This window comes from Cucurbita moschata, unplaced genomic scaffold (genome assembly GCF_002738365.1).
Source record: "Cucurbita moschata cultivar Rifu unplaced genomic scaffold, Cmos_1.0 Cmo_Scf00001, whole genome shotgun sequence".
Taxonomy (NCBI): Eukaryota; Viridiplantae; Streptophyta; class Magnoliopsida; order Cucurbitales; family Cucurbitaceae; genus Cucurbita; species Cucurbita moschata.
In genome coordinates, this window is record NW_019268517.1 from 4,617,693 (window position 1) to 4,640,739 (window position 23,047).

The window sequence follows — 23,047 nt, forward strand, 5'->3', positions numbered from 1 at the left end:
TTTTTTTTTTTTTTTTTTTTTTTTTTTTTTTTTTTTTTTTTTTTTTTTTTAATGAAGTTAAAGGTAAGATTATCATAACATTGGGAATTACCTCATAAAAAAATTAATAATAAAAAAAAAATCCTTTTCGCTCAATTCTTTTCCCCTACCCAGTTTCTTCGTCTCTGATTTCTCCCGTTTCCCAATTCTTCCGCAGCCTCTCCATTTCTTGGTCGGCATGGATCAAATGTTTCCTTTTTCAACAACTCTATAAATTAGGGTTTCTTTTCTCCTTCATTTCTCTTCTTCTTCCTCACTTCAACCCACAACCGCAATCCTCTCCGCACGACCCCACTTCCTCGGCTCTAAAGCAGTTCCGATAAACAACTGTATCAGCTTTACGTATGTTTCTAAATACCTGTATTTTACTGGTGAATCATGTATTGTTTCTTGAAGAACCAAATGTTTCAAATGTTGTTTGGTCACTTCAGTGAAGTCGGTTTGTCTGTGCTCATCTCCTTTTTCTGCAGGTATGGACAACAATCCTTCTGGGAACCCTGAAACGGTTACTGAAGCTGGATGGTATATTCTTGGTGAAGATCAGCAACATGTTGGTCCATATGCATTTTCTGAATTGCGCGGTGAGTTTTATGTACTGAACAATACATTTTTGCATATAGCTGATTTATATTGTTCCAGGCATCAAATTTGATTCTTGTTATTTGTGAAGTATATAGATGAGTTACTTACTGGAAATGAAATGTACCTTGGCACCTTGTGTCATGACAACTCTTAAGTTTTGTCTTGTGAACTGTCGGTTATTCCTCGAATTTAGTTTCAGTCTTTCTTTCTTGAATTTTAGTTGTACAAGTAAACAATAGCACGCCGGATCATGTTCAATTGATATAAAAGCTATAGAAACATTTGTTTAGTTAATTTTCCGCCCTGGGCAGATCATTTTCTGAATGGGTATCTCATGGAAAGTACATTGGTCTGGTCTGAAGGACAAAGTGAATGGCATCCGTTATCGTCTATTCTTGGGTTGACAACGAAAGTATTTCAACAAGAATCTGATTTGTCAACTGCAGGTGAAGTCTCGTTAATGTCTCCATAATTATTTATGAGTTACTAGTCAAATTATTGCCAAGTGTTTATTGGGTGTTTCAGTTCCTGTCAACAACAACAATGGCGATGATGAGCTTGAGAAATATCAGAAGGAGGTTGGAGAAACAGAAACTACAATTGAAGCGTCAAGTCCTTCTAGTAGCAGGAATTTCAGTATGGTGGAAGGTGATCTTGACAGACCTACTACACCACCCGAGGGTGAGGAAGAATTCACTGATGATGATGGGACAACTTACAGGTGGGATAGAGCTCTCAGGGCCTGGGTACCTCAGGTATTTTTCTTAGGAACCTTGTGCATGATGTAGGATTTACATTTATGATGCCTTATGTTTGCTCTAGAGAGTCATAAAGTTTGAAACGTGAAATCATTTGTCATGCCACTATAGATCTAAGTTTTCTTCTCCCCACCCCATCTTAGAAGATGGATTGGTAAGAAATTCAACCATAAGCAACCATATTTTCTTCTATGTCTACATTCCACATAATGCTGTCTTTTAGTTTTTCTGACATAAGTTTTTTGTAGTTTCTATATCATCTCTTCCCATGGATTCATGTACGAGCGTGACTTAATTGGTGTATTCTTCCTTTATAATCAATCATAATTATTATGAGCAGGAAATGTTGTGGCATAAAGTGGTCCCGAGTATTTCTGGGAAAGATGATCTAGGTTGGCAGGAGGGTAGGTTGTGGTAGGAGTCCGGGAGAGGTTTCCCATAGTTTTAATTGAAACAAATTTTTTCATTTAGTTAGTGAAAAGTTAGTAAGTATGATAATCAGAATTCTCAAACCCTAAGAAGTCTGCAAAAATATTCTAAAACAAAGAATACATGCTCCTAAAATAAGGGGAAATTAAATAAAGGATCCCCAGTTACACCCTATATCCTGGAAAGGAGTGTTACTTAATAGTGTGAACAATGAACATCAAGAAGATGTTTTATGTCTAGCTACATCAACTCTCTCATCCCATTTAGTGAATTTTTATTCAAATCATCTTTAATTTCTTTTGAACTGTAATTTTGAAGTTGTTACTTTGACTGCGTTTTAATATTATCAGTTCAACTTCTTTGAATTTGACTCCACAAGTTAATTGAAGAAATAATGTGCTTGGATCCACTATCTATCACCTAAGGGATATTGAATGGTTGAAGAAGGGACTGCCAACACTTGTTGCATAAACTTTCGTTGAGCAAATGAAAGAATACGAAGGCGTACAAAAAACAAGATTGAAATAGTGGGAGTCCAATACAATCTACAAGAAGAGGCTCCAATCCAAAAAAAACAAGACCAAGATGATAACGACGAATAGTCCTAGAGTTCGACGACCACAAAGAGGCATTAAATCTAACAATCTACCCAGCCTCCTCACCTGACCTCTCTCTTATCTCTAAAAACTTTTTTATTTCTCTTGAGCCAAATATCCTATAATAGAACAAAGAAGTTGGTTGGCCACAACACAATGCCTCTTTCCCTAAAGGAGGAATGCAAAAACACCTCCTCCATCCACAAACCCCCATCACTTTTACATGCCTCACTAACCCCGAACGGTCTCCTCCACAGGTCCCATAAACCATTAGCAAAAACGGGCAATCCCACCACAGATGATTCAGGTCCTCCTCATATTTCTTATTGCACCATTGTAGGTGCAAAATTAAGGAAGTGTCTTTGAACGTGATCCGTAGTGTTAACCTTCTCATTTAAAATGTGCCACCCAAAAAGCCTCACGTTCCTAGGAATTTTAACATTTCAAATAGAAGCAAAAACAGAAGACTAAGGGGCATCTAACGTTTAACAGGGCTTGGGAGAGATACAATGAGTGGAAATAGGAATGACATGAAAAACCCCTTGAAGGATCAAGGGTTCAAAAGCGAACATCTCTCCTCCCAAGGATCTGCCACATCTTTCCCCTCCCTGTTAGTAAGTGGTCGATGAAAACTGAAGGAGAGTCGATGAAGTGTGCTCGTTGATTGATTGTTGGGAGAGTATATGCCTTCCTTGGCTTTTGAAGAGATAAAAGCAAATAGTTGCATTCATGTAAGAAGGACTTGTATTTAATTACAACATATTGTCCGATTAAAACAAAAAGAATCTTAAGTTTATTTTCATTGTGTAATTGTTTGTTTGGGCGATATAAAATTTGGAGAAAATGTTTTGGAGTATCTTAAAGTATATTCCTAATTTATTGCTTGGATGCAAAAACATGTAAATTTATTCATATCTACAATGACTTTTGGTTAAATGTATTTTATGGAAAAGGGGAGGTTTTCTTCTTCATTTGCCCATTTGCAGTAAGGAGTCGTTTTCGTGGCAAACTAGGATTTGTGCTATTTTGTGGGGTATGTGGGGGTGAGAGAAAGAATTCTGGCGGAGAGAAGAACAATAAATCCTTTAGAGGACCTTGAGTGAAATTCAAGTGGTGTGTGGTCCCTCGTAGGGTTCCATCTTGTCTTTGAGCTTTGGTTGCGAAGGATTTTTGTTATTATCCTGTAGGTCATATTTTACTTGATTGGAGTCCCTTTTGTAGTTTGGCTCCTTTGTGGGCTTCGTCTTTTGTTCACCCTTGTATTCTTTCATTTGAAGTATGGTTATTCATAATTATTTTTTTTTTGGATATTCTTCTATATTTTTCCACAACACGAAATTTATTTGTGTCACTGTTTATGTGCTTGATTATATATATTGTTTGCAAATTCCAATAAACTACTTGGGTGTGTTTGGTTCAAGGGTTCAGGGAGCTGGGTTTGTATAGTTTGGAGTTGAGAAACTTGGGATTGTGTAGTCTGGAGTGGGAAACTTGGTTGTATAGTCTATTTGGATTTTTTAGAGTAATGAGTTTGAGAACCTTGATTTAATGTAGCTTTGAGTTGCATGTTTGTAATTTGTAAATGTGTGTAGATTGAGATGTGATTTTCCTGGGGTTTGTTTAGTTCAGTTCTATGGCCATGAAATTAGAAAACTTACAGTCTTGGATTAGCTAGCCACCTAGTTTACACTCAATTTCTAAACTTGAGACCATGCACCAGACACCCCATGGGCTGTTTCTATCCACCCAGATATATTATATGGTACCAAACTTTAAATATAATTTTGAATGATCCACCCATATGTATATATATATAATATGTTTGTATGATATCAAACTTTCGATCTACTTTGGAACAGGATGATGCATTTTTTAAACATGAGCAATATGGGGCCGAAGAGATGACTTTCGTGCAAGAAGAAGAAGTCTTTCCACAGCTTCTAACTGATACCACTTGTACCTCCATCAAGGAAGAAGATGATTCTGTTCCTTCCACCTCCATCAAGGAGGAAGATTGTGTCACAAAAGAAGCTAATAGCAAAAGTGAGGACATGGAAACCAAACAGAACGGGAAGAGAAAGTTATGTGACAAGCAAGTTGAAAAAAAGGTTTTTCCTTGGATTGTATCTTTAATTTATTTATGAGAGTAGAAGAGAGTCACTTTAGATAAATTCATTGCTATCTAACTTGATTATCTTTATGCTTAATGGATGCCGCCTTTTGCAGGAAGCAAATAAAGGTCCTGATGGTTGGTTTGAACTAAAAATAAATACACATGTTTACATAACAGGGTTGCCGGAGGATGTTACTATTGATGAAGTACGTTCTAGACATGTTCCTAGTTGTTGTATCTTTGATCATTGTTTCCATAGGATGCTGAAGTTTTCTGTCATATGTTGCAGGTTGTGGAAGTTTTTTCAAAATGTGGAATAATAAAGGAGGTATTTATCATTTGACATGCTATGCTTACATGAGTAGATACATTCAATGTTTAGTTGACCTGGTTTTGTTAATTCCATATTTGATAAATATTTTCTTTTAAACAAGGACCCGCCTTTAAGAGAACCACAACAAAGGCACATGAACTGGGTTATCTTCAATTTTTTGGAAGTAGTTCCAAGGGGGAGCTATAATATTCTTTGAAATATTTGATGCCATTACCAACAACTTGTAATTACTTCCCTCTGATAATTGACCCTTCCCCACTTAAGCACGCAATCAAGGGAAATTTAGAGAACTTTGTTTTCAATACGATATAAACTGTCAGACAAAAGAACCTAAGAGTTAACAGGACTCCATATTGATTACTGTAGATAGTTAAACAAGTTTGGCTTAAAACATCCTTAACCATTTCTTGGCAGTAGAGACAGAAGAAAGCCGCTGGGCAGGAAGGAGAGAGTAACACATTTGGCAATGCTCGAGCACTGCATAATGGTTGAAACATTCATTTCGAGAATGGGAGACCATGACCGAGCACGACATATTTTTGTTTTATTTATAAGAAGCCATGCTTTGATTGCAGAAGAATTGAAAGAATACTAGTGCATAACAAAAACAGCTCACAAAAAAAATTTATGCACTGTTCGTGCATGGTCAAGTTTCTTGAGCCATCTCTAGTTCCTAGAATCATTTGTGTGTTTCAGATACTCCTTCTAGGTCTTGTTATAAATCCTACCATGGCTTACCATCTCATGACTTGGATACAAACCAATCAAACCACTTATATAGGGGATCATAAGTAGGTCTGGCTAAATTTGCAGGGCCCATATGGAATTCTCTCTAGAGTGAAGATAGAGTCAAATTAGCAGGGTTATACAAATACATTGGCCCCCCTTCTATTTTGGATTCACTCTAGAGTGAAGATGGAGTCAAATCTACTGGGGTCATACAAATACGTAAACAGATCTGCCTAAATTTTGGGTACACTATATCTATGAAAGTATGCATGTGTAGACCCTCGGAAGACATAGAGGAGGCTGGAGTAAAGATATGATGAGTTCATTGGTAAAGCAATTAAGTCTGGGTGCTTTGTCCCTTCATTTCTCTTTATAGCTTTCCGAATCTCTATGTCTTCGAACTTTCTTTGTAGGTCAACATTTATCAACCACTGATGGCGTCCACTCATTGCCAATTAGCCCAAACCCATGCCCATCTTCTTTCATGAACGGACTATTAATAACTGGAACAATTTTCTCGACTCTGAATCTTCAACTTGTTCCTGTTGCTTCATAATATTGCTGAAATATCCGTTCTTTAACTGCTTAATTTTACACATTTGAGTAGCCTTTCTGAAATACTCAGTTTCATCCCCTTCCTTTAACCAACTTAATTTTACACATTTGGAGCAGCCTTCTATCTTCTTTTTGGTATGTTTTTCATAATTTCTCTTTTAGTCTTTCTTCAATTTCATCAGTCTTCTTTTCTCACAAAGTGCAATATCAGCTGATCTCTCTTCTTCTTCTTCTTCTTCCCTCATATTTCCCCCGCTCTTCTTTCACCGTTTCTGTCTGTCCTTTGAATCCCATCATTTGATGCTTTGTTTAAGACTTTCAATTTCTTTATTAAATTATAACCAGCCCCACGCTCCCACCCTTCCACCTTGACTGAATTTCAATTTTTCCCACCAATATAAACCAATTCTTTCTTGTTTAGCCAAATGTCCGAGAAACAAAAAGATGGTTGTGCCCAAACTAAATTTCTTGCTTCAAGAACAGCGGTGAAATTATCCTATATTGGTGAAATTATCCTATATTCTATTCAATCTTGATTCTTTGAAAGGTTTAATCCTTTTTTTAGACAAAAAGGCAATGTTCATTTTTTGTGAAGTATCATCCTTACACTATCTTTCTCATGCCACCCACCATATAACAATGAAAGTATGATTTTTCCTACAAAAAAACTATATTTGATTAAAAAAATCTAAACTTTGTTGGATAGGAGTCATGCACTCATCCTTTTGATTACTTTTTAGGTATTACAACATTCGGAATGATTGTTGGTTGTAGAAAATGGGGAGATAAATCTCAGTCTTGCCTAGTTATGTCAATTCAAAAGCCACCATGTGTAATTCATTAGGAGAGAGAGGATATTGAGATGATTTCCTACCTCATGTTTTCATGCTTTTATATTCATTTATTGCTTGATGGTTTCCTAGTTCTCATGCAAGCTAGTTTATCTAGGGATGCCAAGAATTCTTACGAACATTTTAGGTCACAAACGTATTATGTTCTTACTCTAAATAGTTATATGTTCTTTGCAGGATCCTGAAACCAAAAAACCTCGTGTTAAGTTGTATGTTGATAAAGAGACAGGGAAGACGAAGGGTGATGCTTTAGTCACCTATCTGAAGGTAATTTTGTTATCCTCATTTTTATCTTCTGCCTCTTTATTTTCCTTACCTCTTCCTACATTTTTCCTTCGTGATGTTATCCACATGGTCTACTCTATGTGTTTGCTTGGCCAGGAACCCTCTGTTGCTCTGGCTATGCAAATTTTAGATGGCACGCCTCTTCGTCCCGGGGGGAAAATTCTTATGTCTGTTACTCAAGCTAAGTTTGAGCAAAAAGGTAGTGTTTACTCGGTAATTATTCATATTTGAACATCTTTTGCATTTCTTTATCTATCTAGAATTCTTTGTTCTCCGCAGGTGATAAATTTGTATCAAAAAAAGTAGACAACAAGAAGAAAAAGAAGCTTAAAAAGGTTGAAGATAAGATACTCGGCTGGGGTATGTGTTTAGTTTATATATATTTGTTTAAATTTGTAATTGCCCTCTCTTTTCATTCTTCTTGAGTGCAAGGCTTTTCCTCTTCCCCCAGCCTAAGGGCTGTTTTGTCCCCTTTTTGTTTTAATCTATACCACAGGTTTCTTGTTTAAAAAAAAAAAAAGAGTTCTATATAAGAGTTTTACTTTTTTCTGATATCAAACATACAAATAAAGTTCTATGTTGCGATTATTCATATTCTTGTTATTATTTATTATTATTTTTTAAATAAGACTCTAGTGTTCATTGAACCCAAGTTAGGTTATCACTGTTTCTTGTGTGCAATTGGTGCTATGCTAGATATGTTGAATTCTAAGAAGCATATGATAACTTTTTTTTAACAATTGAGAGCTGATCAGAAGAATCCATCGGTTTGGATAGTCATGTGTTAATTAATACCCATGCTGTAATGAGAAGCCTCATGGTCCAGATGTAGGATAATAATTTGTCAGGATTTCATTAGACCAGTGTTAATTCTTAGCATTGAGTGTGGTAAATAGATGAATTCTATAGTTTGTTCATAAGGAGTCTAAAAGGGAAGGGATGAGAATGGAAAATGGTAGGTACAAATTGAGGATGGGTTGCTTACCATCGACCTGAGAAGAATTTTTCTTGCTCAATGCCACTTCATACAAAATATAGCTCAGCTTCTTCCTCCTTTCCTTCCAATTATCTTTTCGATAACAATTTCCATTTTTTACACTTCCTAGCCTACACCTAGAAATAATTTCCCCGCCCTTGTTTACTTTGTGCAGGTGGCCGAGATGATGCAAAAATTTCAATTCCTGCAACTGTTGTTCTCCGTTTTATGTTCACACCTGCTGAAATGAGGGTTAGTTCAATAATCTTTTGTATATTCTCCAAGTAATTGGAATTAACATGTGATGACATCTTTGTTATTTATTCATCTTTTATGGTGAAACTGGAATTGACTTCTACTAACTTGATAATTCCTCCGTTGAGTTGCATATTTTTTATATTTATAGATATTAGTAAATACAAGTATATATTAGTTCTAACACTTTGCCTGGCTTAACTACCAAGTTTTTTGTTAGAAACTAAGCCAGATTCATGATACACATTCATGAATTTATAATTCCTAGGTATTCAAATTTTCAGGTGCATGGAGGTTCGTTTGTTAAGGACATGAATATTAAATGTCTTTTAGATGTGCCTCTTGGGTTATCATATAAAGGAATCATTCTCCTTTGTAACTAAGTCAATTGAAAAGTCGAGTAAAGAAATTCAAGAGAACAATTTTCGTCTCTTCAATATTGAGTTTTGTAAGACGACAAAGTTTATTCTCTTCAAAATTGTGAGATTTAAAGTATTATTGTAAGCTCTTTGACGTTCACCATCGTTTTGTTATCGCTAGAATCCTCCTATGTCTATTAGCATAGCTGGTCTATGTGTTGGCCGGCACAATACCACCAATCTTTTTTGTAGGCCATTTCTATTTTTATTTTTAATTGAACATGCAGTGGTAGGTATGCCCATATATAGATTTATAAGCATGTGCATGCATTTCCATGTTGAGTTAGACTATTTTGACTGAAATATTTTTGGACAGAAGTAGAGGGTAAGTAGCTTGGTCATGTAAATATTGATGAAACAACAGCTGGTTCTTGTAATTTGGAGTTGTTAATGAAAAGTAAAAGGTTCTATCTCTTGTGTAGACCGATGAAAATTTAGCTTCAGAAATAGAAGCAGATGTTAAGGAGGAAAGCACAAGGTTTGGTCCTGTGGATTCTGTTAAGGTACCTCACCTATTTCTTTCCTTTCTGAATTTTGGTCTTTCTGTAAGTATTTAGTATGCCTTTTAAAAATAAAATGCTAGAATGTCGATAATGAAGTGTTTTGTTGTTAATAATATATTTGATTTTTTGTTGGGGTTTGGTTCAGGTCTGTGAAAACCATCCACAAGGTGTGGTTTTGATAAGATTCAAAGATAGGAAGGATGCTCAGAAATGTATAGAGTTGATGAACGGAAGATGGTAACACATTTTGGTGTTAATGTTCCCTTTTCCTTTTCCTTTTCCTTCTTTATTTATGATAGTTTAAATCTCATTGGAATTTTGAACGTTTAAAACTTTGGTCGCTGCTACTATTTTACTCAAAACATTTGTTTTAGCCAACTTATGAGGCCATACATACGTGTCATGTCCAAAGTGGAATAAAGTTAAAAATTGAGGGACAAAAGTGGTGGTGTTGGGAGTTCAAAGTGCAAGAACAAGAACAAGAACAAAAATGAGAGATCTAAAGGAAAACAAAACTTTGATGGGTGGTGTAAGTTGGAGTAGCAGAACTTAGTTTGTATATATGTTTGGACAGGTTTGGCGGAAGACAAATTCACGCAAGCGAGGACGATGGTTTAGTGAACCATGCTTCGGTGAGGGATCTTGAAGCCGATGCTGTTCGCTTGGAGCAGTTTGGTTCAGAACTTGAGGCTGACTGACTGACTCTAAATGCGCCCAAGAAAGCTGTTGAATTTTTCTAATATAGCCGTACGCGCCTGTATGAATCCTTAGAGCATTCTGTACATTATTATTATTATTCATATTACATGGCCTTCCTAGTTAGTGTTGCACCTAAAACCTCACCTGCTGTAAAAGAATTTTTTCCCCTTTTCTTAACTATAACAAATTTTCCCTTTCTTTGAAGGCTAATGCATTCTTGATGTAGACTAGGTTCAAAGCTACTTTGATTAAGGTACAACACTTTAGTTTTTGTACTTCTGAACAATTTAATATTTCCACTTTTGTATGTAACCTATTTATTTCCTTTATTTTAAAATTTGTAGCGTTTGAAAATATGATTAGAGGAGTTGAATGGAATTTCTTACCAAGGTAGATCACTTAACTGATGGAATGTGTTTATAAATTATAATTACTAACTCCTTAAAGATACGGTGCTTGTGAGAGTGTATATTTGCACCAACACTTGAACTTTTTACACCAATTTTCTATACATACTCGTAAGTTAAATTTTTGGTGCCGTTGTTTTGGCACTGTTGGGAAGTTCGATAAAATTTTCTTTTCTCAATTTGTTTTTATAGAGTTGCGAGTATAAGCTGCAAGGCAACTGCAGAGCAGCATGGGGAGTATAAGTTTAGGAGTGTATGAACGACAACTCTGGTTTGGAATTTCTACTTAATCTAGAATAGAAGGACAGATCGAGAGTAAGAGAAAGAACATGAGTTGGCAACACATAGAACAACCTCAAATGGGCTAGAGACCCCAGGCAAATCAAGCTGGCAATTTGCTTGCTGGAGCTAATCAGGTATGAATTCCTGGAAGATGATAAGGAAATAGCTATTAGGACCTATGCTTTTCCAGCAATGGAAGAGCTAAATCCATGCATAATTAAGTAGGATTAGGCAATTTCTCGGTTTACCTTTTAAAGCATCCACATATGCACTTTAAGTTTTTCCTAGGTGTTGGTGACTCATTAAGATTTTCCTGTGTAGAGAAGAAAGATATAGTAAGATTAAGTTTATTTCCTTGCACATGAAAAATGCAGCTAAGACATGTTTAATTACCTTACCTTTAGGAATGATCAACTCAGGGAATGTAAATGTTCTTAATTAAGTATTTCCCACCAACAAGAAATATCAAATTCAGGAATGAAATAATTGTCTGATGAAACTTTGAGCCAAGCATGAGAGAGATTCAAAGATTTATTAAGGAAATGCTCGCACAATGGAATACCTTATTGTATTCCAATGAAAACTTCTTATAATGGATTGAACATAATCAAGTGGTGGACTCGTTCGCAAATAGAGATTACCACTAATAACTATGGACGGATAGTCATTACGCAGTAAGAAACAAAAAGGAGAACGAAGTTAGATGCACTGCCGTCAATCAATGCCCAACTAGCTGTTATCCAACATTGAACTTTGTACAAATTTTACAAATTTTCCCTTTTTCTATTTTTAAATAAATAAAAGTTGCAGAAATGGCACCAACTTTTAATTTCCTTTTTCTGGAACTTTTTAAGGTTAAAAAGAAAAAAAAAAAAAAAAGGTAATATTAAAACTTTTGTTATTATTATTTATATTATATTTATTGTTAATAAATAATATATATTTATGGGAATTTATAAAATATATAGATATATTAATGTAAAAGCATCATAGAAATGTGATATTTAGAAATGAAACTTTGGGTATGCCTAAAACTCGGTGGTAGTAACTGAAATGGAGTTTTTGGGGAGTCTTGAGGGTCCCAACGGGGCGCTTCCCCCAAACGTCCCGTCGCCCCACGTCGAGGTCGACAACAAATCACAACACCTCAGTCAATCAAAACACATCAATCGCAATGGAAATTGAGCTATGAAAATCTCCGGCGGGCCATCACTTTCCACCATTCTCCTTCTCTGACGTTGCCATTCAAATTCCCCTTCTCTCTCCGTCTGCCACGTGCTCCTCTTCTCAACTTCCTCTCCATTTTCGTTTCCCCCTCACGGGAACCCCCTCCCTCCTATTCCGCTCTAATGCGATTCACAACGGAGTTGTTTCGGTTCTTCTAAATCTCTACACAAATCCAGAGAATTGTCTCTCTTTTGTTGCTTCTTCGTTACAAAAGGAAGCTAACTTTGTTTTCTGCATATTTTACCAATCAAAAGCTCTGGCTATTCGCATTTATCGGTTCACCCCAGATCCGAAAATTCCTCTTCTCTGCCCCCTTTCCGCTCTCTCTATCCTGAATCTTTCACGCGTTTTTCCCTAATCCGAAAAGGGTTACCAGTTTTCTCATTGTTCTTACGACTCCCTAAAAGTATTTGTGTTTTGGGTGTTTTAGTTTTTCGAGTTGGATGCAAACTGATGTTCAACTGATCACATCCCTCAAATTAGAATTTCTCGGGCTTGCCGTTTGAATGGGGTGGAGTAGGTGTTTCCCATTTTGGGAATTTTCTTTCCGCTTTGCATTGGTTGGAACTGGATTGATTGATTACCTTCCTTAAGGTGTTTTTTCTTTTGTCTTCCATTCTCACTCTCGCTGGGAAGTTTGTTTATCGGGCTTGTGAAGATCTTTTCTATTTCATTTTGAGAGGGGATCTGGATTGTATCTCGTTCTTTTCCAGTTTTGAGAAATTTTCAAGCTGTCCATGCGTTATATTCCTGGCAGTGAATCATTAGAGAACACTTTGGATTCTTGTTGCGAGAAGATTATACATTCTTTAAGTTATACATGATTATTTGAAGAGCGGATGTTGTTTCTTCTTCTATGCCATTGAGACTGTTGGAGGAAGGAATTGGGTTTTGTTTTGGACTTCCGGTAGAGAAATTTGTAGGATTGGATATCCTGTTGAGACTCTGAGGTGGAAGTATGGGCTGCATTTGCTCTAAAGGAATTCCGTCAGACGACTATGTTGCTGAGAATCATTCCAAAGAAAGACATTTGAAGTCTAATAGATCTTCCAGGCATCCAGGGGCTTCATTGAGGAAAGAAGAACCGGTGTTGCATGCTGATGGAGGGCAAAGTGATGCAATGGCGCGATTGATAACAAACCATCATGATGAAGAAGATGCTGGATCAACATCTGAATCGGATGATGTTGAGAAGGCAGCACCCATTGAGAAAGCTGCCACTGCCAAGTCACTGCGTCAAGAACGACCAACTATGGAAGATGGAGGAAAGAGAGTAGGAGTACATAATAGTAATGCAACACCTAGAATAAACAATGTTGTTAATGGGGAAAAGGGGGCTTTGGTTATTGCTGGATGGCCTTCTTGGCTGGCATCTGTGGCTGGAGAAGCAATCAATGGATGGGTTCCTAGAAAGGCAGACTCTTTTCAGAAGTTGGATAAGGTTGGTAGGATTTCGATTTTGCACCTTTACTTTTAGTTTTAGTTGTTATACTTTTTATATTTCTTATCTTAAGGTTTGTACTTGTTTTATTTATATCTGTTTAGCCAGAGTTGTCTTGTAAGATATTTCTCGAGTACCTTTATCGCTAGGGTTCTTCGTCAGAATTGGAATTTCCTCATAGAGGCTTAGATTTATAGCCATGGTGTTTGTCTGTTCATTTTTAAAATCAGTGATTTCTACTTCTCTTTACCATGCTATGAGTTATATCTTTTCGTAATGTGTGCGCTGGCTATTGCTTTACAGACGAGTCCTTGAAATCAAATTTATTGCACCAACTAAGATAGGTATATTTTTTGTAATCCCTTTTATGGTATATTAATCAATTAATTTCTATAATGAAAATTACTGATTAGAATGGACTAGGCAATACTCCAGAAATTTCTTATACGAAAACAACCATTATCTGTCCCAGAACACATACCCAAGGCTTTGAAACCATAGGGAGAATGGACTGAATTCAAATTATATTGTTGGAAGAAAGAAAAATACTACTTCTTGTTTAATATAACCAATTATTCAGCACATTGGGGCCATACCAAAAGAGTAATCTAAAAATTTCCACTGTTAACTATTTTATATGGGAAATGAAATGTTGAAGTAATCAGATATGTTTCTTGGATCTTTTATTTCTTTTTCCTTGAGATTTCCATCATGGTTCAAAAGTTTGAAATTCAAGTCTTTAATGGCCATCAACTTGAAATATAAATATGTACAAGTTTCTCAAGTTGAAATTGTATAGTTTCAAGTAGTAGCCAGGTTGCATCTTACCTTAATGTTGTTATAGAAACATGATGATCTTTAAGGGCGTTGAAAGTTTTTGGGAGGAAGTTCCATGTGGGGAGAGAGAATCATCATCTTTTGCACCTCCAATTTGCTGATGATATGATCTTCTTTTGTTTGGTTGGGTTAGAGTCTTAGCATATTTTGTCAATGTTTGAGCTTGTTTCTGGTCTTAAAGATTAACAAATCTAAGACTGTGGTTCTGGGCATCAACTCTGGGTAGGCAAATTTAATTCTTAGGCTTCCTTGGTTGTGGGGTGGCCACTCCTTACCTTGGTCTCCATTTAGGTTATAGTTTTAGGTGTTTCGTTTTGGAATCCTGTTGAGTAAAGGATCTAAAGGAGGATGGCTTCTTGGAAGGCCCTTTTTTTGAAGGGATGGAGAAGAACTCTTATCTTAGTGGGATTTTGATTTACTTCCAGTTTTTTTTTTTGCAAGAGCCTTGAGAAAATTATGATGGATTTTCTGTGGGAACAAGTGGGGGGGTCTTGTTGTTGCTAAATGCTTATGATGTTTCCCTCTGAAATCAAACTCTACAGTAAAAGGTTATTATGAATAAGTATGGTCCTCATACGTTCGATTGGGGCCTTGGGTCAAAGATTTAAAGGCCCTTATAGGCATCCTTGGAAAGTGATCATTGGGTTTTCCCTCGTTTTACAAATTACCCACAAAACTTATTGAAAGAAAGAGGCTTTCAGTGTTGTGTTTGGGATCGCTTGAGTACTCTTTCTTGGGAGGATTTCTGGGGGAACTAGACCTCTGTATCTTCTTTATTTTCATCTTTATCATCTCTCATCTTTGAGGTTGTGCCCTGTTTCTTTGACTTTCCCCTCTTCTGGTTCTTTCGACTCATTTGACTGTCATTTAAAGGCCTTTGTTTGATAAGGAGGCTCTAGACGTTGCTACTTTAATCTTCTTGTTGGATAATGTTTGTGTTTGGCTGGTGGGTTGGGATATTCGATGTTAATTACCAGATCTTTCAAAGGGTTCTTGTGGTTGTTTCTTTAACCACTTGTGTAGCCCTTGCCCCTTTACCCCCAACTCACCAGCCAAACACAAACATAGGGGTTGGAAAGCTTTTGAGAACTTGGATCATCTGCACTTAAGATACCAATTTTCAAGATTTTGAATAGTTTTGTTTGAGGCCTTTTGGAGTTTGTTTGACCCATAGAGGGAGTGTTGTCTAATGTTCGAGGGGGACCTATTTCATTCTTCTTGTCGATAGAAGGGGGTAGGGTTTTCTGGAGGACTAGTTTGTTTGCTGTTTTTTATGGAGCATTTGGCATCTGATTATCCCTTGGGATATCAAGGACTTTCTCACCATGTATCGTTCGGTCACCCTTTTAAGGAAACCAAAGCTATGTTGTGGATTCATCATCCAAGCCTTTCTTTGGGTTCTTTAGAAGGAACGTAATCAACGTTTTTTTTTAAACAGCAAGCAGTCCTTTGATATGATCTTTGATGTAGTTATTTATTATGCTATTTCTTGGTGTAAATGATCAAATCTCTATACTTCTTATAGCTACATTTCTCTTTTAGCCAATTGAGACAGCCTCTTGTAATCACTGTGAATGTTCTTTCCCTTTTTACAAATTTCACATATCAATGAAATTGTTTCTTCTTAAAAAAAAAAAAAAAAAAACGAATAAGTGGAGCATTTGGATAGAGAGAAGTAATAGGAACTTTAGCGGCGTGGGGTGATTTTTGGACGAGATTTGGTCCGTATTTAGATTTAATGTCTTGCTCTGGGCGTTGTGTCTAAGGAGTTTTAATTCGTTAAGCCTTATTCTTTGAAATGGGGCCCTTTTTTTTGTTTGTTAGGCCAGGCCCTATTTGGCTCCTTTTGAGCTACTATTTGTAGGTCCTCCTTGTGTTCTGGCCATTGTAGACCCTTTTCTATTCTTCCATTTTTTTTTTTCAGTTAAAGCTTGGATGTTCGATTAAAAAAAGTTTGAGGAGATACAAAGTGTAACTTACTTTGATGCCTCTTTGGTGTTTTACTTGATTGATATTAATTTTTGTCAGCAACTATCCATTATCCATTAATATGGACGGAGCCTTTACAGGAACTATTTTGTTTTTGTTTGGCTCTGTCCGTGCAGATCCTTTTTTGTTGGCCTTGTTTTTGCACTTTTATTCATCTGAAGTAATAGTTGGTTTTAAGTGGAATAACATGTTCTGTGTATTCAACAATGTACAAGCTACTTACAAATAAGGAAAAGAGATCCATTCTCATAACAAATAAGGAAAACAACATAATTAAAAATATCATAATTATAGAATGTCAACAACAAAGATTTACTACTAATTTTCATTTATTAGAAATGCCAACACATACAATGGTACAATACTTTGTTGATTGACGCAAATCAAAGAACCTATTCAGTAATGAAAAGTTGTATCCAAGGAGGTTTTTTATTTGTCTCTCTCATCTTTTTTGGACATTTTGTCTACATTATTTAATTGCGATCGGTAAGACTACCACCTTTTAGTTAGTCAGATACCTCCAAAGAGTTTAAAATGATTGTCACCTATTCTCTTTCTTCTTTCATATATTTTTATACTTGAGCCTGTTTCTTGAACGCAGGGTTCTTGCTGCTCAAAAGTTTCTATGTTTGATACAAAACAGATATTTCATTGCTGCTAAAAAATATGCAATTTAATATAGAACTGTCTGTTTGTTGACATGTATATCTTGGCCTTGACATTCCAATTCTTTTTTGGATATCCTGAACGTAGATTGGACAAGGAACATACAGCAGCGTGTACAGGGCCCGCGATATTGAAACAAACAAAGTTGTTGCGTTGAAGAAGGTGCGATTTGCTAATATGGATCCTGAAAGTGTTCGTTTCATGGCCAGGGAAATCCTCATCCTGCGAAGGCTTGACCACCCCAATGTTATGAAGCTTGAAGGTCTTATTACTTCAAGGGTTTCTGGCAGTCTATACTTAATATTTGAGTACATGGAACATGATCTTGCAGGGTTGGCAGCAACCCCAGGGATCAAGTTCACTGAATCGCAGGTGATTTACTTTTCCCTGTTATTGTGGTAACTTGGATAATTAAGGAACAATGGTAAATGGAAATCTCAATGGCAGGAACTCAGGAACAAACATGACAAAGAGTAAGTAAAGACATTTTTGCATGCACACGGTGTTCGAAAACATGCGTTTAGATGATATTAAAATTGTAAGGTTGTAGTGCAGGATTGACTGTGGAATGTAATTGTGGACATATATCCTGCGTTCAAGAGTAATACTGAAAAAACCAATGATGTGCCGGCATATCTTAGTCTTTTATTTATGTTTTTTGCTTAAATAAATAAATCACTGATTTCATTCAAAGGTTAGTGAAAAAGAAAAAAAATCTATAAGTCCTATAAAGGTTTTAAATGTGGATACTATTACTATTTTCTTTGATAGGAAGTGAAATTTTCAGCTGTAGATATTAGAGTATGAGAACCCATACTTACCTCCCTCCATGCAAATACAAGAAATGCATTTTTTCGTTGTTTCTCAATTTATAATTTTTATGATTAAAACTGGTGGGAAGAATGCTAAGAGCCTTCTAATTTAATAATCATCAAAAGGCTATAATCACAAAACATTTCCGAGGCAACTGACGGATACTTCAGTTTAGGTGAATGGTTTGTGAGGTTCCTTCTCATAATAGTGTTTCAACTGCCCATGAAAATGTGAGGATTTATGCTTGTTCAATCCGTATGATACAGTACCTTTTTCCAAAAGTATAAACGGGAAGATGAATTTGAAATCGACTAGTTGTACCTTAATTCATTTGTATAGCAATGGTAATGGTTCAAGACTGAATCTAGACTTAATATGCCTGTTTCATATTAATGTGCAGATAAAATGCTATATGCAACAGCTGCTTTGTGGCCTTAAACATTGCCATTCCCAGGGAATTTTGCACCGTGACATCAAGGGATCGAATCTTCTGATTGATAATAATGGTACTCTAAAGATAGGTGATTTTGGTCTATCAACCTTTTTCCGTTCCCGACAAAAGCAGCCCCTTACAAGTCGCGTGGTAACGTTGTGGTATCGACCGCCTGAGCTTTTGCTTGGTGCAACGGACTATGGAGTTTCTGTAGATTTGTGGAGTACTGGTTGCATTCTTGCAGAACTGTATGCTGGGAAGCCTATCATGCCTGGAAGAACAGAGGTATCATCTATCTAATGGCCTTTTATGCAATTAACTCAAAGCAATATGCATTCACTTGGCCCCTAAAGTTGAACGGTGTTTGTTCCTACTTATTATCTTTTTTACATAGTTTCAAATGCATGAGCCATGCTCTGCAAAAGAAATTCAAGAGCGATGAATGTAGATCAAATGCTTGCTAGAAATTAGAAATATTTCTTTCGTCATGTCTGCCACTGTTGGTATTAAATGCAAGAAGTATGGTTCATTGCTATGATACGGCAGTGATATATATTGCAAATAATCAAAGGGAATAAACAAAAACTGGAATGTTCTTTGTGCAAAACTTATGGTGGTTTTTTCTGCACTCTTCTGACACAAGGGGTTTCTGAAACCTGGTTTATAGATGTGCATACTATACTTGAAACCACCTTTTCTGTCCATTTTCTTCTTCATGGCCACCCCCTGTGGGTTTTAAACATCTGCTCTTAATGTCCCTGTTTTGGCATTCAAAAAAATATTTCTATCCATGCAAGATTTGAAGTTCTAGTTCATGAATCTACTTAAGAACATTGATTTTTCATCAAGTTCTTATTGGTTTCTTTCTTGGTTTTTCTTCATTTCATTTTCCATAAAGATTCTTCTGCGTGCAAGCTTTTTATGTGTACTTCATTTTGGTTTAATGTTATATTTTTTTAATTGCTTTAAATTTTTTGACGCAGCAATTTGATAACCCTTTCCATATTTTTCGATGTAATTTGTAATACTAAATGTGCCACCATCAACAGGTGGAGCAACTACATAAGATCTTCAAACTTTGTGGCTCCCCTTCTGAAGAGTACTGGAAAAAATCAAAATTACCTCATGCCACCATCTTTAAACCTCAACATCCTTACAAGCGATGTTTTGCTGAGACATTCAAAGACTTCCCTTCCTCTGCATTGGCCCTTTTAGATATACTTCTTGCGGTTGAACCCGATGGTCGTGGAACAGCTTCCTCTGCCCTTCAAAGCGAGGTAATCTTCTTTTTCGATGAATATGCTTCGAGGCAAATCTTCTGTTTCCTTTTTTCTTAATTTTTTTTTCTTTTATGAATTTCCAATCTTGAGATTTTTGGGGTATACAAGTTCATGCTTGTCCTGTACTTGGAATATTTAGTTTTTGACGCTGCAGTATGCTGATGAGATTATCCTGCGCGAACCACTAGAAATTGGACCTGATTGCACATTTTAATAAGAGCTGAATTAATGTTGCGGGTAGAATGTTGTATAAAACAATTGTATTGTTTAAATAAATGTAATTGCAAAAGAAGTTGATGGAAGTTTAAGCCCAAACCAAGGAAGTTTATTATAAACTCTCCCAATTATATTTACAAAAAGGAACATTTAATTTAATTTAGACCAAGTTAAAGCAACAAAGCGAGATTATCCAAAAGAGGAAAGAAAGATATTTAATAACTTCAATACCCTTTAAGATTACACAAACGAACAGAGCAAGGCCTTCCTTTAAGTATCCCAATTCCCATCGAACCTACTAAACCATTTCTTTTAAAATACCTAAGCTGAAGAACTTCAAAAGTAAAAGAACAACATTAGTAGTAGAGCATGATATTAAATATCCATTAACATGTTAATGTTTCCATCAATATTTCCTTGTCTATGGGTTTCAACATCCACAGAGGGGTGGGTACATATTTCCATTGTTACCATAAATTTTTTGATAAAATATGAAATCCTTTACCACTTTCAGTTTTGGAAGCATTAATGCCACTCCCTTACGAACCCCCGTGCTCTTAACAACACAACTGGTTGTCGAACTGATTGGAATTCAAACTCTCGGACCAAGTTGTTTGAGATAAAATTATAAATAGCCCCACTGACAATGAGTACTGAGCTTAAGGATCGCTTAAAGTACTCTTCGGAAACCTTGACATCAGCAGAGAGAGATTCCAATTTCCCCTTTTGTATAGAAGAGAAAGGATGGCGTCTTCAGTCTATTACAAATATTTGAAAGATTGCTAGTTAAAGTCGATGTTTCCATATTGAATCTCTCCACTGGACCCCAGTGGGAGTCTCTGCAAAGAAGCTTACTTAATGAGATGGGATGCCTTTTAGAAAGTGTGTTTTAAGTGCACTTCTTTTCAAAGCATTTCTAAAAGTACTGTTTGCGCTTCTAAAAAATGCTTATGGTTCATTAGAAGTAGACTTCGGCAATTTACAGCAATGATAAAAATGATGGGGGAGAGAGAATCCCCCGTCTAATTATTCGTATATTTGATCTCAATGGAAGGAAGGAAGTGTTATGCTTTTTAACATTGAGCTACGCTCACGTTGGCTAATAGATATTACGTTTTGTTTGGCAAAAATAAATTTCATCCCTTAATTCTTTCGTCGCGTGCTTGATTCTCATGTATTTTCTTTCAGTTCTTTACTACAAAACCGCTTCCATCGGAGCCCTCTACTTTACCAAAGTACCCACCAAGCAAGGAGTTTGATGTTAAGCTTCGTGATGAGGAAAACCGAAGGTACATTCTTTATGAATTATATATTCAGTTGGTCCCTGGCTTCTCTTTCTAAAGTCATCCATTCTTCTATTTTTGCAAAACCAGAAGAAGAGCTCCTATCAGTACAGCACGTGAACATGAAGCAGCCCGAAAGTTTCCGAAAGAACCTAAAGCTATTCCTGCACCAGATGCAAATGCTGAATTGCAGACATCCATACAGGTAATTAGAAGGTTCCAGATGCATTTAATTAGTGTTTTAGAAGAATCTAACTCTAAGTTGAGGACTTATGAATTAGTTCATTTGTGAAATTCAGAAGAAACTAAGGCAGCAGAATCCTTCAAGTGTCAGTGAAAAGTATAATCCTGAAGAGGACGGAGGTTCTGGCTTTTGCATTGATCCCCCTAAAGAATCAACACAAACTCAACCTAATGCTTCGAGTTCTTCACGAAACATGAACAGGAGTCGGGGTGATACTCCAGGAGGTTTTTCAGTCGGGGAAAAGGGCGCAGAACTTAGAAAACAAAGATCTTATATGCACCATGGTTCTGGACAGTTATCCCGGTATTCCAATTCCGTTGCAGGTCAAGGCAGTTTGCAATTCGGCTGTGGTGGAGAAAGTAGTAGTAATTCACGTTGGCCAGAAGAGTGTTTTAATGTGTCATATAACCATATCAATGGTGGCGAATCTTCAGAAAAGCATGAATGGTCTCACCATTTACTAGAAAGTCCGAAGTCTTCTTATAAGATAGATGATCAGTCATCTGGAAAAGAGTCTGCTATGGTAAAGTATCCAGTGATATTAATATCATTCTTTGCTTAAGCTGTATGATCCATTTTTGATAAAGCATTCTATGATCTTCTAAAGTTTTTATCGCTAACAATTTGCTGTCTTTCATCAGAATTACGCCCCGAAAAAGAGAATTCATTATTCAGGACCCTTGATGCCTCCTGGTGGAAACCTTGAGGAAATGTTAAAAGAGCACGAGAAACAAATCCAGCATGCAGTACGTAAGGCTCGTATAGACAAAGCGAAGACAAGAAAGACATACGATGACAAAAGTCTATCGGAGTCGTTGCTTCACCATGTGAGAAACGGCAATTGAGCTTTAAAACTGTCGAAAGTTCGACCCAAGCAGAACAGAGAAGCTCATGTAGAACAGCATTGTTTAAATGTTGGTGAGACTTCCATATGGAAGTTCATGAAGTTTGCACAAGCTGCAAGGAGGTACGGTTGAGTAGTTTCGAGTAGTTTCGTCGACCGTACTTGAGAGTTCAGATGTTAATACACATTTAATGAAGAAAGACAATGAAATCCATTCAAAATGGGTTTCAGATCCAGAAATGGATAGAGGTCTGTCTCCTTGGCACGGATGAGTTGCTAAAGGAATTCTTTGTACAGCCTAACATGTTTTTCTAATCAGTTTTATATGTGTTGTAAAGGGTACAGTACAGTAGGGGTTCTCCAAATTGAAGTTTTCCCCCTCCACATGCCTTATTGTTTTTGAAACACTTGGTCAAATACAACCACTACAGAGCTGCTAAACAGAGCTGTTACGATGACCAACTTGTTCTTGTTCACCTATTCACTCCTAATTATGTGACATTTGGCTCAATATTTACTCTGAATATGAATTTTTGGATTTGGGAAAATTGTGCATCATGGAAACAGTGCTTTAAGAACTTCCATTGATGGAAGCCGAGGAAATGAGCATTGGATGGAGAAGGATCTTCCATTGACGAAGTTCAAAAGCAATCTGAATGCCTTTGTTGATTTGTTCTGAGGTTTATCTCTTTCTTGTTGATTTGCTTTATGTACTTTGTCTCTGTGGATGTAAATTGATTAAGATGTGATTAATTTGTGTGCCTACGTTTGTTTGCTTAATGCGGGCGTTAGGTGAGAAAGTTTTGAAACGAGTGGTACCTAGTACATCTTGAGGACACGATTTAAGAGAATAAAAGTAGACTACTTACTAAATTTTTGTACTAGTTTAAGATTCTTCATGTTTTTGAGGTGACGAGAAGGAGCTAGTCGAGGATGGAAGTGAATTTGAAGCGGTGCCATAT

At 36.4% G+C, this 23,047-nt stretch overlaps 2 protein-coding genes across 3 annotated transcripts; both read left to right on the forward strand.

The window, feature by feature from the left end:
* Positions 1 to 114: 114 nt before the first annotated feature.
* On the forward strand, positions 115 to 10,439 carry LOC111450511 (HIV Tat-specific factor 1). Of its 2 annotated transcripts, XM_023090699.1 has the most exons (15): positions 115 to 381; positions 510 to 620; positions 933 to 1,067; positions 1,147 to 1,376; positions 4,264 to 4,512; positions 4,631 to 4,723; positions 4,807 to 4,845; positions 7,164 to 7,253; positions 7,368 to 7,470; positions 7,551 to 7,631; positions 8,423 to 8,499; positions 9,344 to 9,424; positions 9,570 to 9,661; positions 9,999 to 10,147; positions 10,180 to 10,439. In XM_023090699.1, the coding sequence occupies exons 2-14, from the start codon at positions 512 to 514 to the stop codon at positions 10,120 to 10,122; spliced, it is 1,503 nt and encodes a 500-aa protein (XP_022946467.1). In that variant the 5' UTR covers positions 115 to 381; positions 510 to 511; the 3' UTR covers positions 10,123 to 10,147; positions 10,180 to 10,439. The 2 variants fall into 2 exon arrangements, with proteins under 2 accessions (XP_022946467.1, XP_022946463.1); XM_023090695.1 differs by having other exon boundaries at positions 116 to 381; positions 9,999 to 10,439.
* Positions 10,440 to 11,828: 1,389 nt separating this feature from the next.
* On the forward strand, positions 11,829 to 22,838 carry LOC111449604 (probable serine/threonine-protein kinase At1g09600). Its single transcript, XM_023089575.1, has 8 exons — positions 11,829 to 13,480; positions 17,060 to 17,344; positions 18,186 to 18,503; positions 19,268 to 19,495; positions 20,903 to 21,003; positions 21,088 to 21,202; positions 21,297 to 21,764; positions 21,883 to 22,838. The coding sequence occupies exons 1-8, from the start codon at positions 12,998 to 13,000 to the stop codon at positions 22,084 to 22,086; spliced, it is 2,202 nt and encodes a 733-aa protein (XP_022945343.1). The 5' UTR covers positions 11,829 to 12,997; the 3' UTR covers positions 22,087 to 22,838.
* The last annotated feature ends 209 nt before the right edge of the window (positions 22,839 to 23,047 follow it).